At 38.1% G+C, this 16,572-nt stretch overlaps 1 protein-coding gene across 2 annotated transcripts in view; it reads left to right on the plus strand.

The window, feature by feature from the left end:
* The first annotated feature begins 81 nt into the window (after positions 1-81).
* Positions 82-16,572, plus strand: part of myo5c (myosin VC) — a 17,174-nt gene continuing 683 nt past the window's right edge. The window contains exons 1-40 of one of the 2 annotated variants that reach the window (XM_042496021.2): positions 82-815; positions 2,276-2,386; positions 2,490-2,661; positions 2,769-2,913; positions 3,570-3,726; positions 3,885-4,028; positions 4,786-4,867; positions 5,078-5,185; positions 5,274-5,380; positions 5,475-5,740; positions 5,848-5,929; positions 6,022-6,162; positions 6,383-6,505; positions 6,636-6,719; positions 6,849-6,980; positions 7,127-7,224; positions 7,332-7,418; positions 7,510-7,621; positions 7,711-7,922; positions 8,004-8,169; positions 8,254-8,400; positions 8,476-8,640; positions 9,667-9,760; positions 9,842-9,905; positions 10,044-10,318; positions 10,414-10,477; positions 11,406-11,486; positions 11,607-11,787; positions 11,891-11,984; positions 12,070-12,133; positions 12,214-12,382; positions 12,532-12,616; positions 12,712-12,813; positions 12,951-13,105; positions 13,406-13,495; positions 13,604-13,754; positions 13,847-14,132; positions 14,463-14,637; positions 14,725-14,805; positions 15,677-16,572. The exon at positions 15,677-16,572 is cut by the window's right edge and continues 683 nt beyond it. In XM_042496021.2, coding sequence (XP_042351955.2) covers positions 2,330-2,386; positions 2,490-2,661; positions 2,769-2,913; positions 3,570-3,726; positions 3,885-4,028; positions 4,786-4,867; positions 5,078-5,185; positions 5,274-5,380; positions 5,475-5,740; positions 5,848-5,929; positions 6,022-6,162; positions 6,383-6,505; positions 6,636-6,719; positions 6,849-6,980; positions 7,127-7,224; positions 7,332-7,418; positions 7,510-7,621; positions 7,711-7,922; positions 8,004-8,169; positions 8,254-8,400; positions 8,476-8,640; positions 9,667-9,760; positions 9,842-9,905; positions 10,044-10,318; positions 10,414-10,477; positions 11,406-11,486; positions 11,607-11,787; positions 11,891-11,984; positions 12,070-12,133; positions 12,214-12,382; positions 12,532-12,616; positions 12,712-12,813; positions 12,951-13,105; positions 13,406-13,495; positions 13,604-13,754; positions 13,847-14,132; positions 14,463-14,637; positions 14,725-14,805; positions 15,677-15,829 — 5,151 coding nt within the window. In that variant the 5' untranslated portion in view covers positions 82-815; positions 2,276-2,329 and the 3' untranslated portion in view covers positions 15,830-16,572. Of the gene's footprint in view, positions 816-1,770; positions 1,926-2,275; positions 2,387-2,489; positions 2,662-2,768; positions 2,914-3,569; positions 3,727-3,884; positions 4,029-4,785; positions 4,868-5,077; positions 5,186-5,273; positions 5,381-5,474; positions 5,741-5,847; positions 5,930-6,021; positions 6,163-6,382; positions 6,506-6,635; positions 6,720-6,848; positions 6,981-7,126; positions 7,225-7,331; positions 7,419-7,509; positions 7,622-7,710; positions 7,923-8,003; positions 8,170-8,253; positions 8,401-8,475; positions 8,641-9,666; positions 9,761-9,841; positions 9,906-10,043; positions 10,319-10,413; positions 10,478-11,405; positions 11,487-11,606; positions 11,788-11,890; positions 11,985-12,069; positions 12,134-12,213; positions 12,383-12,531; positions 12,617-12,711; positions 12,814-12,950; positions 13,106-13,405; positions 13,496-13,603; positions 13,755-13,846; positions 14,133-14,462; positions 14,638-14,724; positions 14,806-15,676 lie in introns of those variants that run through there. The other variant, XM_042496020.2, reaches the window with a different exon arrangement.

Consider the following 16,572-nt stretch of genomic DNA (forward strand, 5'->3'; position numbering starts at 1 on the left):
ATCTGGTATCTCAAACTCAGTTTATTTTTTTCTTCAACGAGGAGCCACTTGGTAGTTCCAAAGAAACTGTTGGAAATGCTAATGTTGTGAAACTGACATATTCAATGTTATAATGATTAATAGTTAAGTAATGAGGTATATAATTGTATTGAGCAATAGAAATCCCTTATGGAAAAATATCTTTTAACAAGGATGTTTACTCTAATCCTCATCAGCTTTGGAGAATAGCTGTGAGACTTGACTTAAAGACTTTTGTCTTTTGACAGGACTTGACATGGAAACATTTGGGATCTATAATTTATAAATATAGGCTTCATGTACTGGACTGATGTAACTAACTATTGGCCTTCAATTTAAGTGATACTTGGACATGACATGCTCACCAAGCTAAACTGCAAGAGCCTTTAATCTTTTATCCTTTCATTAACACCATTGCTCTTATTTGCATGTGCTTCATATGAACATGGCTAAAAGTTAATGGCTGATTAATGTCGTCTCAGCAGTGCACACCAGGAATGTGTTAATGTGTTTCCTTGTAGAAGTCTCTATGTAAAAAACAAAAAGTGCAGTGATATTGTGGAACAAGTTATTAGGGTATTATTGGTAAACATTTTCTTAAAAAAATATAGCTTTAGCCTGTAAACTTGTGGTCAAGCAGTTACTGTGATGCGTCTTCACATGAGCTGACTGAGGTCTGAATCCGGTTCCTTTTGTTGGCAGGATCCTTGATCAAACTAGCACACCCACTGACTGACGAGCCGCTGTCACAAGACGGGAGGGCGGAGTCACCGAGTCAGAGTCCGCGTCCGCAGCAGGTGAGCGACAAGTCAACCAGGAAGGCACGAGACACACCTGCGGTATGAGTGACGAGGCTTTCAGAATAAAAGCATCAGGTTTGTCACTCTTTAGATGGGACGATTCTAACAGTGTTGGTTTCTAACAATTTTTGGGACCCTTAATAATCAAGCAACGATATCTTGTAATCCGACGTTACAGGTTATGATTTTATTGCGCATGTGAGTCAGGAGGGGTTTAACCAAATAATTATTTACTTTGAATGATCTTTATATGCCCGATGATATGGGTGTATCCAGTATTACACTGGAAAAAAAGTAGTTACAATTAAAATGTTTTTTTTAGGCTATAGATTTTTTTTTTCTTGAACATCCCACTTTATCTAGCTGAAACCCATCAGACCCCCTCAAATTAATCTTGGGACCTCATGCCCTTCAGATCTAAATAAATAATAGTGAAACTAGAATTAGAATATTATAGAAAGCATTTATTGTCACTGTGCTGTGCAGAAAACATTGAAATTAAAAGTGCCACCCCTAGTTGGTACACAAGAGTTCAAAAACAGACATAGTATACTACACACACACACACACACACACACACATATATATATAATAGTAGAAACATTTAGCACACTGCAAAACCATGTTGCATTCAATACAAAAGAGATAGCTGAAAAAAGCTCAACAGTCAGGTCAGGAATCAGTCTGTCGGTTTTTCACACCATAATTTAAGTATAAATTAAATGTAACACTTACACAGTATAATAATAGAAATGCATATTCATGAAACTGTCGCTAAGAATAAATATCAGACAGACAACTGTGCAAACATTTACACACATAAAGTATAATGTGTGTAGTGAAGTATTTTGTGGTGAAGTATGTGTTCAGTGTGTTTCAAATGAGTTTGAATTCATTTAGCGAATATTATTTTGAAAATTGCTACCGGAAAAAGTGGTGTAATTTCGTTTTCCTTGACTCCAGTGTTTCTGGTTTAGTTGTGAGGGGTAGGGAGAAAACTCGCTGGTAACCTGGAAAGTACACTGAAACAACAGCTGATAAATAAACGGACGGAGAGGTTAAAAGAAATAATGCTTAAACATGGCCTTATTGGAGCTGTACACCGAGGTAAGAGAAAAGCGCCATGTTTTTATTCAAATAAGATCTAATGTGAATTTCCAGAAACATATGGAAACTTTGTCAGGGCTCAGGCAGGTTTGCAGGATGTCGAGACTGGACTTGAATTAAGTCTAAATACCCAACTATTTATTCATTTGCAACTTTTAAATGTAAATCTTTATGAATTGTTAATACACAGGTATATATAAATGATAACTTGCTGTGAAATGAGAAATAAACTAAGGTCCTCAGTTTATTAAGTACATGCTCACACAGGGAAATATCATAACATTTGCAGTGTTATATGTTTTGATAACTTTATAGTAAGCATTGATGATTTATCAACATGTCTCTCTCAGTACAACAGGGTGTGGATACCAGATGCAGATCTTGTTTGGAAATCAGCCGAGATTATGAGAGACTTTCATATTGGGGATAATGTTCTTGAATTGCTTCTTGAAGATGGCACTGTAAGTATAAAAAAGTGACTAATAACACCTTCACATGTAATTGCACTGGATTTGTGATGGTGAGAAGCAACAGCTGGCATGCCTCTTTTACATAACTGTACAGGAGCACTACTACCCAGTCGACCCATCAAAACCACAACTGCCTCCACTCCGCAACCCAGACATCTTGGTGGGAGAGAATGACCTCACTGCTCTCAGCTACCTGCATGAACCTGCAGTACTACACAACCTTAAAGTGCGATTTGTGGAGTCCAGAATCATCTACACTTACTGTGGTACTGTTTAAACATATTTTAACTGTCAAAATCGATATAAGCATTAAAGTGTAGGTTGTTGGGAATTTGTGCTCTTGTCTCAGCCTGTGTGGTTTCCTCATTTTCAGGTATTATACTGGTGGCCGTAAATCCATACAAACAGCTTCATATCTATGGAGATGCAGTCATTCATGCCTACTCAGGCCAGAACATGGGAGACATGGACCCGCATATATTTGCAGTGGCAGAGGAGGCTTACAAACAGATGGCCAGGTAAATAAAAGCTAAAACTATCACATCAAGTACAGTTAAAACCAATGATTTTAATGTAGTTTAGGGACTGTTCTTAATTTATGAGAGCGGAGGGGGTAGTGCAAAATGAAGAGGCACTTCAGATATTTTTTTTAAGCACTGGGGAGGGAATTCTAGTTTTTTATTTGGCCTACGGAGGAGGACTCTCAAACTTTGAATGTCCTTATTTTGTGTGTATATATATATATATATATATATATATATATATATGTGTGTGTGTGTGTGTGTGTGTGTGTGTGTATGTATAGATAGATAGATAGATATACCTCAGCCACCCCCCTATTCTAATAACTGTCTTTAAGTGCGACAACTGCATCTTATTTTATAGGGATTCTAACTAATTGTTGAGCTTTGTTCTGCTGCTTTTTGTATGTTTTATTGCTAATTTTATAGATGTTTTATTACTGCTGCTTTGTTGCTTAATGTATGCTTCATTATACGTTGCATAGATGTTCTATCACTGGTTGCTGTTGCTTGTATCTTCCATTTCTGATTGATGTAATGTAAGGTGACCTTAAGTGAAATAAAATGTGCCATTCAATGAAATGTATTATTATTATTATTTTTACTATTATTATTATTATTAGTCATACCTGTAGTCTTTTTTTTTCCCTCAGAAACCATAAGAACCAGTCTATCATCGTCAGCGGTGAATCTGGAGCTGGTAAAACAGTTTCTGCTCGATACGCAATGAGGTACTTCGCTGTTGTGAGCAAATCAGGAAGTAAAACTCGAGTTGAAGACAAAGTCCTGGCATCCAATCCGATAACAGAGGTAGGATTTCACTGGAGCATGAGCCCTACTCACTCAATGTTTCAAAGCACTATGACAGCGTTCAACTGATATGAAGCACCCAATTCATTAATAAAGACGATTTTTATCCTTGTGATAACTTGAAAAGAAACTTGATGACCTGAGGTATTTTCTGTCAGGCAATAGGAAACGCCAAAACCACCAGAAATGACAACAGCAGCCGTTTTGGGAAATACACAGAGATCAGCTTTGACAAGAGGTACCGGATCATTGGAGCGAACATGAGGACCTATCTCCTAGAGAAATCCAGAGTCATTTTTCAGGTACTTGTGAATAAAAAAAGGATATCAAGTTATTTTTCTAATATGTGATCCATAACAATTACACTTGGAGCTGCAATGATTAATCATTAAGTTGTCAGCTATTGAATTGATCCCCAACTAATTTGATAAATGATTAATCAGTTTTAAGTAATTTTTTAAGAAAAAAAAAGGAAAAAATCTCAGATTTTAGCTTCTCAAAGGTCCAGTGTGCAGGATTTAGTGGCATCTAGCAGTGAGGTTGCAAAACTGAACCTTCTCCTGCGTGCCGACTGTGAAGGAGAGCTACAGTGGCCAACATGAAAACGCAAATAGTCCTTTCTAGAGCCAGTGGTTGGTTTGTCTGTTCTGGGCTACTGTAGAAATATGGCACACTCAGTGGGAGAGAACGCACTCTGTAGATATAAACAGCTCATTCTAAGGTAACAAACCCCAGCAATACTTAATTACTGGTGATTATCAACTAATTAAAACGTAGCTGTGAATATTATATACCAAGTCTGCTACACTGGACCTTAAAATGTGAAAAAAATTGGAAAATTGGATTTTCTATTTTTTCTACGACAGAAAATGAATATCTTTGGGTTATGGATAAAACAAGACATTTAACGTCATCTTGGGCTTCGGGAAACACAGATAGACAATTACCGACAATTTCTGACATTTTATCGATCAAACAACTAATCAATGAATCAAGAAAATATCTGACCATGAAAATAAATGTTACTTTCAGCCCTAAATATACTATTGTTTCATTTAGGCAGACGACGAGCGAAACTATCACATATTCTACCAGATGTGTTCCTGTGCTCACCTGCCAGAGTTCAAACGTCTAAGACTGTGTGAGTGTTTGTGTTTATGGTTCATTCTGTAGATTTCAGACCGAGCAGCCTCTTAGAACATGCATGCATCTATATATATATATATATATATATATATATATATATATATATATATATATATATATATATATATATATATATATGTGTGTGTATCCTTATTTAATCATTTCATTGTAAAAGTGCCTGATTATATCATCCTGTCATCTGTAGTGAGTGCAGATAAGTTCCGGTACACCTGCATGGGCGGTGAGATCACTATTGAAGGTGTGGACGACAAGAAAGACATGGAGGAGACTCAGCGGACCTTCTCACTGCTCGGTAAAAAAAAAAACAAAACCATCTTATCTGTTAAACTTCAACTTACTTCAGTGTGACTTTTATGTTATTTTCCTCTATGCTTCACTAGGGTTAAAAGAGGACTTTCAGTCAGATGTGTTCAAAGTTTTGGCGGCCATTCTGCATTTGGGAAATGTGGAAATCAGAAACTCTGGAGATGGAAAATCATCAGTTCCTGTGAGTCTGAATGCTCCATGTTTGACATTGCTTTTTGTTTGATCTTAAAACATTAACCTAGTTAAATACAAAACTTCATTTGCATACCCTCCAGCCCAGTGATCCACACCTGGAAATCTTCTGTGAGCTGCTGGGCATAAGCGCTGAGGAGTTGGCGCGTTGGCTGTGCCACCGGAAGATCGTTCTGGTGGCTGAGACGGTGGTGAAGCCAGTGCCCAAAGAGCGGGCAGTAAATGCCAAAGATGCCCTTGCCAAACAGATCTATGCCCATCTGTTTGACTGTATTATTAACAGGATAAATACAGCACTAAAGGTTCCAGGAAAGCAACATGCTTTCATTGGTGTTCTGGACATTTATGGGTAACACAGATACATAATTTACATAATGCATTTTTCTATAGCTGTGTGATAATTATGGTCTCTCTGGCTTCCATTTTTGATGTAATCTTTCTGTCCATTGTCCTCAGCTTTGAAACATTTGACATCAACAGCTTTGAACAGTTTTGTATCAACTACGCAAATGAAAAGCTTCAACAGCAATTTAACTTGGTATGAATCACCATCCATCCAAAATCATCGCAAATTACGGAATACAAACGGTTTTCTGCTCCATGTGTTATTCTTTCTCTGTTTTCAATCAGCATGTGTTCAAGCTGGAGCAAGAGGAGTACATGAAAGAGGACATCCCGTGGACGCTGATAGATTTCTATGACAACCAGCCGGTCATTGACCTAATAGAAGCAAAAATGGGGATCCTGGACTTGCTTGATGAAGAATGTTTGGTAACTGAATTGACCTAAACTTTTACAATTAACATTTTCATCTCCTTGGATTGTGTTTTTAATGATTTCTGTGCTTGAGGCTCTTCCAAATTGGTATGTTTCTTTTTAAGTTGCATTTTGCAAGTGAATACCGGGAAAGGCCTTTGGCCTGTACCAAGTTGTAAGCCTGTTCAGTAATCCATCCATTGCTGAGATGCACATATGTCTTTTCACTTCACAGTTTCCACAGGGCACTGACCAAAGCTGGCTGCAAAAGCTGTTCAACTATCTTCATGCCAATCCTCTGTTTGAGAAGCCGAGGTTATCAAATGATGCATTTGTGATTCAACACTTTGCAGATAAGGTGTAGTCTGCTGACCCTGAAAGACCCATTTCCTGCTCAAATGTTTCTCCTACTATTATTAACTATTTATGCTTTTGGTTATCTAAAATGCTTTTTTTAAACACTTTTGTGACTCCTTTTCTTCAAACAGGTGGAATATCAGTGCAGAGGTTTTCTTGAAAAGAACAGAGATGCTCTCTATGATGAACTGGTTGACACTATGAGAGTCAGTAAGGTAATCAAAGACCTTTTTTCAATATTTCACAGTGGTAAACAAAACGAAAAATCTTTATCTTTATAGCCAACCCTTGTAGCTTTGTTTTCCTCATCTTAACACCTTTCTCCTGCTTGCAACTGTTATCAGTTTCCTTTCCTGGCCAACTTTTTCCAAGAGGAGGGGCAAAGCACTGTGAACAGTAAAGGTGTCAAAGTGAGGCCTGCCAGGCCTGGAGTGAAACCAGCCAATAAACAGCTGAGAACCTCAGTGGGAGATAAGGTGAAAATGTTTACTTACTGTCGCTGCTCCCATGAGATTAAACTGACTTACTGAAGTTTCCATAATATTCTCTATGTGTATGGAATATAACTGAGTTTGCATGTCATATTTTTATCTGTTTTCATGAACTTTGTGGTTGACTGTAGTTCTGCAGCTCCCTCTCTTTACTGATGGAAACACTGAATGCTACCACCCCACACTATGTACGCTGCATTAAGCCCAATGATGAAAAGCTCCCATTTGAGTGAGTGATGATTGAACTGTGTGTAAAATAATCCACTCTATGTTCTGAGTTATTTGTGCATGTTTTTGTGTTTTTGGTTTAAGTGAGTGTTTGCTTTTTTTTTTGAGATATGACTCCAGGCGGGTGGTGCAGCAGCTGCGAGCCTGTGGAGTCCTTGAAACTATTCGTATCAGTGCACAGAGCTATCCGTCCAGGTGATTTTCTCTTACTAGATTTCATTTTAGCAAAAAAACTTAATCTGCTTGTGTTGTAATGGCAAAACATGTTTGTTTTTTTTGTTTGAAGGTGGACATACATTGAGTTTTACAGCCGATACAGTATCCTAATGTCACATCTGGAGGCTGACCTCAGTGACAAGAAACAGACCTGCAAGAATGTGCTGCAGAGGTTGATTCAGGTTAGCTGCCTTTTTAACTTTTACATTGTCATGCATATTCATGCACAGTATGTTTGTGCATAACTTTGCCCTCATGGCTTGATCTCTAGGACCCCAACCAGTTCAAGTTTGGTCGGACAAAGATCTTCTTCCGAGCCGGTCAGGTAGCTTATCTTGAGAAGCTGCGTCTGGACCGACTGAGAGGAGCCTGTGTGACCATCCAGAAACATGTCCGTGGGTGGAGCCAGAGGAGGAAGTACCTGCGTATGAGACAGGCTGCCATCATCATCCAACAGTACATCCGTGGGGAGAGGACAATCCGGTTAGAGGCGTTCACTTCACAGCTTTGTTGTCCTACATCCTCTGTTGCATCTGCTAGGGTATTTTTTGTTTTGTTTTGCAGTAAAACTGTGAGTGCTGCAACATTGAAGCAGGGCTGGGCATCAGTGGTGATCCAGAGATACTGGAGAGGTTACCGCATGAGACAGATTTACCAGTTGGTCCGTCTGGCCTCCATCACCATCCAGGCCTTTACACGAGGTTGGATGGCCCGTAAACAGTACAAGAAGGTCTGTAAGGTCGGCGTATTAACATTACAAAATACAAAATGTGACCAAATCTGATTCATGCTCTGCTTTTTTGTTAACTTTCAGATGATGGAGGAGCAGAAAGCTCTGATACTACAGAAGTATGCCAGAGCGTGGCTGGCACGACGGCGTTTTCAAACCATGCGTCGGCTGGTTCTCAACGTTCAGCTCTCCTACAGGGTACAGAAGCTCAAAAAGAAGATTGAAGAGCAGGTAAAAATGCTTACAAGGTTACTTAAGCTGTGGCTCTTATGCAGAGGATGCAACTGAATCCCCGTGTCTTCGTAGAGCAAAGAGAACCGTGGATTGATGGAAAGACTGACAAGCTTGGCCAATTCCCATTCTCATACCGTGGACAGGCTTCAGGTTGTAGAGACACAGCTGGAAAAATCAACCAACCAGAGGGCGTCTTTGGAGGCGAGAGAGAAGAAAGCAAAAGAAGATGCTACTCTGGTCAGTGCTGAAGCTGATGTTTAAAATCTGATACAGTTTTTTGGGTCTTTGGAGCTTTTTGTTTGTTTTGAAGTTTGAGTTTTTGTTCAGAAGCTTACAACGACTGTGTCTGCAATTATTATTTAAATTGCAATAACTTAAGATCACATGTTAAATATACTGTTATCTCAAGATAACAAGGCTCAATTTCTCATGATAATGGGTTAATTCATGTTACAAAAAGGCAGATTTCTCAAGGTAACAAATCATTTATTATGAGAGAACAAGTTTTGTTTTCTTGAGATCACGGGATAATAATACAGAACTCAAAAATGAGTTTCTGGTTCATTTAAATCACATTTGATTTCAAAATCACTGTCATGATTTTCAGGGAGGATTCATAACTGACTGATGAGGACTGTTATCTCAAACAGAAAGACTCAATTTCTGCTTTGAAGTACAGTCTGATGCATTGATCAAAAGTGGTACTCCCAGAGTAGGTATTTAAGGAAGAAAAGAAAAATATTTAATGGCTGTGACCGTTTTTCCTCCTCACATGACTTGCAGAACACATTGCTGTGTTCTAAAATTTAAATTTTGTTTAACCAAGGGCACAGCTGTCAAATCCTGAAATACAGGTGTTAGGAAGGCTTGTGTCACTCTTGCTTTCAGAGCGCCTTCCACATATCCACACTGCAAAAAAAAATGGTTTTGAGGGTGCAAAAAATGCTGCATTTGTACGGGCCCTAAATCAGTTACCACAGTTGTCTAGATGCCATCTAACATGCTGGCATGGCACGCATAATCTCTGATAAACATAAACAACATCATAAGCAATAATAGTAAACTGCTTCTTCTTTTCTTGTGATAACAGACTGATTATCTTGTTATCTCAAGATAAGAAAACTAATTTTCTTGAGGTAACAAAATAATTAACTAGTAAGCTAGAGATAGCAGCATTTAAAAAAAAAATCACGGCAAGCACAGCTGTTTTCGACTTGCATATTCATGAGCCCTTTAAAAAAAACTTTTCTATTCTTGCTCCAGACAACTGCCCAGCTCAAGAAAGAAATAGATGCTCTTAACCTTGAAAAGCAGAACTTGGAGAAGAAGTTTGAAACTTCCACCAAAGAGGCCAAAGGTAATAAGAATCAAGGTTCCTGTGTGTGCTACTCTTATTGTATTTTGTACCACATTTGTGACCATTTTGACACTCTTACAGAGAGCTTTGATCAAACAAAGAGGGACCTCCTGGAGGAGAAAGAATATGAAGCAAGGCTCAGAAAGTAAGTAATAAAAACATACAAACTACCTCCTCAACAGTGCGGAGCGTTACATTTTTTTTTAAAATTAAAAGCAAAGTAAAATTTTGGCTGAGCATTTTCAGTTTGCTCAGTTTTTTCAGTTACCACTATTTTTGGCAGAATTGCAGAGAACAACGCTGAAATCCAGAGACAGGACCATGAGAAGGAGGTGGAAAATCTGAAAGAGGAGATTAAGAGATTGAAAGAGGAGAGAGTCAGTCTGCACAGAAAGATTGAGGAGGCGGGCCAGGTTAACTCTGACCTGCAGGATCAGAACATCCAGCTCACCAAACACGTCAAGATCATTCCCGAGCTACGCAGGGATCTCAACAACCTGCAAAATCAGAGAAATACCATGGACCGAAAGATAAAGCAACAGTCAGAACAAGCAAGAGGTACTGACTGGTACTTACATATCTTCGGGTACAAAAATGATACATCATTATACCTAAATAAAAACTGATTATGATCCCTGAATATCTTTCTGCAGCTAAAATGGCCGATATTACGAGACGACTTCTTGGTGGTGTTGTCGAAGAAGAAGTTCTTTTGGGGTAATCCAAATAATTTATTTCTCTCACAAAGTTGTTCTTTATTCTCAGTTTCAGTTCAGTTTTTACTTTATTATTCGTATCTCAGAGCCACCTGACAATGAAATATACTGGATAAGAGAACATGTTGGTTTAGCAGTAAAACTTGCAATAAGTACAAAAAGAAATAATTGAAAACAGTACAATATCAAATTAAAGGCAAAATACATAAAATAAAATAAAGATTTAATAAGAAAAGAACAATAATATAGCTAAAAATAAAATTAAAAAAAGATAAAATTGGTAAAAATTAAGATAAAATTAGATACAAAAAGAAAGATAAAACAGCTAAACATCAATGTAAAATAAGATAAAATAGATAAACATTAAAAATAAATATAAAACAGAAAGATAAAAGAGGATGGAAATAAAATTGATAAACGTGAAAAAAAGTAAAAAATTAAATATTAAATAAGATACAAAAATAGAGGTAAAAACAGATAAACATGAAGAAAAATTAGGATGAATAGTAAAGATAGAATACATAAACATAAGAGTTAAAAAAAAATTAAAAATATATAAAAATGAAGATAAAATAAGACAAAGTGACAATAAGATGTGAGATAAGATGGAATGACATAAATAACATTTAAAATAAAATATAAAATGTTGCACCATAACCATACATGAAAATGATGATTGTTTGTAAACGTTAGCAAGTAAAATAAGTTTAGCCAACAGAAATGCACAAATGTAGTAAGAAAAAGGAATGAGATGTGGGATGAGAGAATGTAATAAGCACTATATATATGCATGAAAAAGAGGATTTGTATGTGAGTGACGCTTGTATACAACAGTACTGCAGGATGGATTTGCAGCAATGCAGGTTCAATGGTAGCACATATCTAATATGTCATTTAGGCTTTTAATCTCACTCATTGTTTCTCTGAAGGCTAACTCCAGATGACTCTGAGAAGATTTATGAAGTTGAAGATTTGCTGGCAGCCTTCGATGGGCTGCAGAAAGCATCCAGGTCTATTTTTACTGACAACCATATTCATTTGTTCACTTAATATTATTGTTATATATGTACCTTTGTGACATGCCTGTTTACACTACATCCTGTTTGACACGGCTCCATCTTTTATGGCAGAATACTGGAAAACCACCAGAGGGAGCAGAAGGAGAGCTATGAGACCCAGATGGAGGGCTTGAAATTGAAAGTGGACCACCTCCAAAATGAGAACAGCAAGTTGCAAAGCCTGTTCCAGGAGAAAAGTAATGTCAATGAGAGCATTCGCCAAGAAGTGTCCAGGCTCAGCAGCGAGAACTCAGTGCGTTGTTACATTCTTGATTCTACATTTCATTTCTTGGGATGAATGAGGTGCAGAAAATACTATATATGTGTGCTTTCCCCTTATTTTTTGTGATTCACAGGTTATTCCAGAGCTGAAACTGCAGGCTTCAGAGCTGCAGAGACAAAAACAAGAGTTGGAAGCCCGCATAGAGGAGCAGAGCAGAGAACTAGAGGGTAGATCTGAGTATACAACTATTTCATTATGGAGGCCGTTTTCAGATTTCACTTATTCTGTTTTTTTGTCCATGTCATCCAAAAGAAAAAACTGAGGAGATCACTAGCATTCTTCAAAGGAAGATTAAAGAAGAGAGCTTACAACGCAGGTAAAATACACAAATTGGAGTCTGTATCTTGATTAAAGAAGTGCTTTCTGAGCCATCCTGATTTGTGTCACCTTTTTTAGGCACTTTGAGGCGAAAGCTGAAGAGCTGGAGGAGCTGAAGAGGGAGCTTCAAGGCAGATTAGAGGAGCTGGAAGAGGACAATGATCACCTGAAGAGACAGCTGCTGATGGAGATGGAGGCCAAGAACAAACTGAGACAGGAGACTTCACAGTTGACTGCTGAGAACATGGTGTGTGTGTGTGTGTGTGTGTGTGTGTGTGTGTGTGTGTGTGTGTGTGTGTGTGTGTGTGTGTGTGTGGGGGTGGTGGGGGGGGGTACAGACTGTTACAGTATGTGATTACGTGTGTGAAAGACTAACAAATTCTGCTTTTCTTTCAGGACTTTGAAGAGCAGCTTGACCAGAAAGACAGATTAATAAGGAAACTCCTGAATCAAATAAAAAGCCTTGAAACATCACAGAGAGGTAGCTATAGCTTGTAAATTGAGATTAAAAAATAGGATTAAGATAATAAAAACTAATAAAACTTATCATGTTAATCACTTTAATGTCTCTCGCAGCAATGAAGCAAACATCTACGCCTGCCACTCCCAAAGATTACCTCGGCATGTTGGAGTACAAGAGAGAGGACGAATCCAGGCTCATTCAAAACATTATTCTGGGTATTTTTCTTCTGCTTTATTTTAAATTAAAGTCATTCATTTGTCTGCTTTCGTCTATGTGTATGCTGGGAAAGCATCTGTGGTCCTCTGAGTTTGAGCAGGAGCAAATAACACATACATGAAACTTGTGCTTATAGACCTGAAGCCCAAAGGTGTGGCAGTCAGTATGATCCCTGTCCTGCCTGCTTACATCCTCTTCATGTGCGTCCGCCACGCTGACTACCTGAACGACGAATTCAAACTCAAGTCTCTTATGAACGGGATCATCGGAGGTGTCAAAAAGGTCGTCATGGTGAGGTTAATTCTCTTTCTAGTAGCCTTTATCTCAACTGTATTTGTATTTGCTAAACATATAATGGACGCGATCCAAAAGCTATTACTCATATCCATATCTGAGATTAGGTAGCCTGAATGTTGACGGCAGTTTAGTTTACTCATTATTTCACTTTGTGAAATTTATTGCAAAAGTAAAAATGTACTTGTTTTATGAGTAGAATAACATGTCACAAGTATAGACACAAGTATTAGAAAAAATATCTAATTAGGTTGCTGAAAAGAAATGAAAGCAACATGATTGTTTTTTTCGTTTCAGAATTACCACAAAGACTTTGAGCTGCTGTCGTTCTGGCTCTCAAACACATATCAGCTGCTCAACTGCCTGAAGCAGTACAGCGGGGAGGAGGTCGGAATTTACTGTTTTTATCCTATTTGCACTGTTGTTTTGCCAATACTATCACATACGGTAGCAGGCATATTTTGACATTCTTGTTTTGCTTTCTGTCCACAAAAGGAGTTCATGAAACAAAATACTCCTCGCCAGAAAAAGAACTGCTTGAAGAATTTTGACTTGTCTGAGCACAGACAGATTCTCAGTGACCTGGCCATTCAAATCTACCATCAGTTTCTCTCGGTCATGGAGAAGACGCTTACTCCTGCAATAGGTATTTTTTTCATCAGATCATTATTATCACAGGCAGATGTTGAACCTTTATCAGCATCTTAAAATGTGCTGCTTTACTTTCTTGTCCACCAGTACCCGGTATGTTGGAGCACGAGAGCTTACAGGGGATTTCCAGCATGAAGCCGACAGGCTTCAGGAAGCGGTCCAACAGCATCTATGAGGACTCGGAGACGCACACCATCTCTACCATCATTCAGCAGCTCAGTGTCTTCCACTCCACTATGAGCCAGCATGGCATGGAGCAGGGCCTCATCAAACAGGCTGTCAAGCAAATGTTCTTCCTTATTGGTGCAACCACCCTCAACAATATCATGCTCCGCAAAGATATGTGCTCCTGCAGGAAGGGAATGCAAATCAGGTTTGTGGTTGTTTTTATTAAAGGAAGTGCAAATTTGAAATAGCTACCGTGCATTCATGTGCTGCCAGTCTTTTCACAAAATCTTGTGCACGTCCGTAAATTTATTTGGAAGTTATGCACCTTTTGCAGTATACTCTTTTTATTACCATGCCCCTTTAAAGCTATTTGGCATGAACACAAACACACAACTTCACACATACACATTTGACCTCCATGTTAAATTTCAGCCTCTTAGGGCAAAAACTGTGGCTGCCAAAGAGACGGGATATTTTAGTGCATTTCTGGTCGCACCTATCAAAATTAAAATGAGGTCATGGCTTCTCTTTGTAGGTGTAACATCAGTTACCTGGAGGAATGGCTGAAGGAGAAGGACCTGCAAAGCTCTAATGCTATAGATACCCTGAGGCCGCTGTCTCAGGCCGCCTGGCTACTGCAGGTCAACAAGTCCACTGATGATGATGCCAATGAGATCACTGAAAAATGCACTGAACTCAACCCCGTTCAGGTACTTTGTTCATGCTACACATTCTTAATATTAGAGAAATTTAGGTCTACACTATGTACAAAAACCTACTCACATTCAAATTTGCAGATTGTCAAGATTTTGAACTCCTACACACCCATTGACGATTTTGAGAAAAGAGTGACATCGTCATTTGTCCGTAAAGTTCAGGTGAGCTTGATTGCTGATTTTTAAAAATTTTATTGTGACAAGCTTTTCTAATATAAAGGGACAGTTCACCCCAAAATTAAAAATGCATATTATTCTCTTACCTGTTGTGCTATTTATCAATTCATGTAGTTTTGGTGTGAATTGCCGTGTGTTGGAGATATCGGCAGTAGAGGTGTCTGCCTTCTCTCCAATGCAATATATAGATATATAGAGAACTACATACAGTATATAGAGATATGGGACGAGATGGCCTAGTTACTTAAGTTGTCCACAGACTTTGTTGCAAACTGTTTCTTGTTGGAACTATTTCTGCACAGAAGGAAGCGTGCATAGCTCACCTAGCGGCATTGAGCTAGCTTACTTTAAAGCTCAGCTGGGAAAAATGCCATTAATGTTTACATCCCGCGCTGTCACAAGACCGAGTGTCCATGAGTAGATTCATGCTTTCTTCTGCATGATAAATCACTCTGAAGATGTAGTTTGGTGAAAAGAAAATAGTTTCTTCCTGAAACTACTCACAACAAGCTCTGGGGATTATCCTGAGTAACTGGGTCATTATTTCTGTAGAGACATTGCTGCTGAGTTTTTAAAAAAACACTTTGAGTACCACAAACTGAGTGCCATCTGGTTCCATTTATTGGAGAGAAGACTGACATCTCTATGGTCAATATGTCCAACACTCAGCAACTCAAACCAAAATAATCTAGACTGATAAATAGCACTACAGGTAAGAGGAAATAAATCTGTATTTTTAATTTGGAGGTGAACTGTGTCTTTAAAATACAGTTTAGTGTAAAAATAATAAATTAAAATATTTGTTCATCTGCCATACTGTACTATACTAATTATGCCAATCTGTTCCCTGCTGCAGTCATTACTACAAGATCGTGAAGGATCCACACAGCTGATGGTCGACTCGGATTATCGCTTCCAGGTCATGTTTCCTTTCTGCCCATCCTCGCAGGCTCTGGAGCTGCTGCAGGTCCCGAGCAGCCTTCATCTGGGCTTCCTAACCAGGATCTGAAAACCTTCAACCCTTTACTTCCCATGACTGAATGATAGTCCAGTGGCCTATGACTGTATTTTATTGTAAATTTAAAAAAATATGTGAACACTTTAAATAAACAATGAACACTAAATGTATATTAAAATCCTATTTTTATTTAGGATTTTTTGAAATACGTAGGTCATGTCCCCCAGTGCACAACTTCCAAAAGGAAATCATTTTTATAATAATTTATTTTATTTTCAGAATTTATTTCTTCACACATTTTTAATAGATCTGCAATCACTAACGATTAATTATTCTAGGATACTTCCAACGTTTTTCAGGCCAAGAAACCCTTAGCTGAAATAGAGATCGAGCAAGGACCCCTTACTACATGTATGGAATTGAGCTGCATGTTAATCTGGGCCTACAATAACGTGTAGGGCAGCCTAAAGTGCCATGTATAAACATATCCCTTTATGGTGTATACAATGCTTAGCTATTAAAATAAGAATTATTAGTAAATTCTCTTTTTTACAGCATGTTTGTTTCTGAGGTGAATGTTATGTCAGAGTGCTGTAGAAGTTAAAAAACGATCTAATGTGGCTCACAAGAATGTGTGTATACTTGAAATACTAACACAGCTACTTGGCCAATATGTTTCAATAATACATAAATGCTGGCTAACAGATTTGCCTCATGGACAGGTGCTGCACAATGATTTTGTTTTAACAGTGTGTAATGTGTATTTTTTGACAGATTTTTAAATTTTATTTTTA

Source organism: Plectropomus leopardus, chromosome 7, assembly GCF_026936395.1.
Source record: "Plectropomus leopardus strain MGB_pleo_1.0 chromosome 7, ASM2693639v1, whole genome shotgun sequence".
NCBI classification, from domain to species: domain Eukaryota; kingdom Metazoa; phylum Chordata; class Actinopteri; order Perciformes; family Serranidae; genus Plectropomus; species Plectropomus leopardus.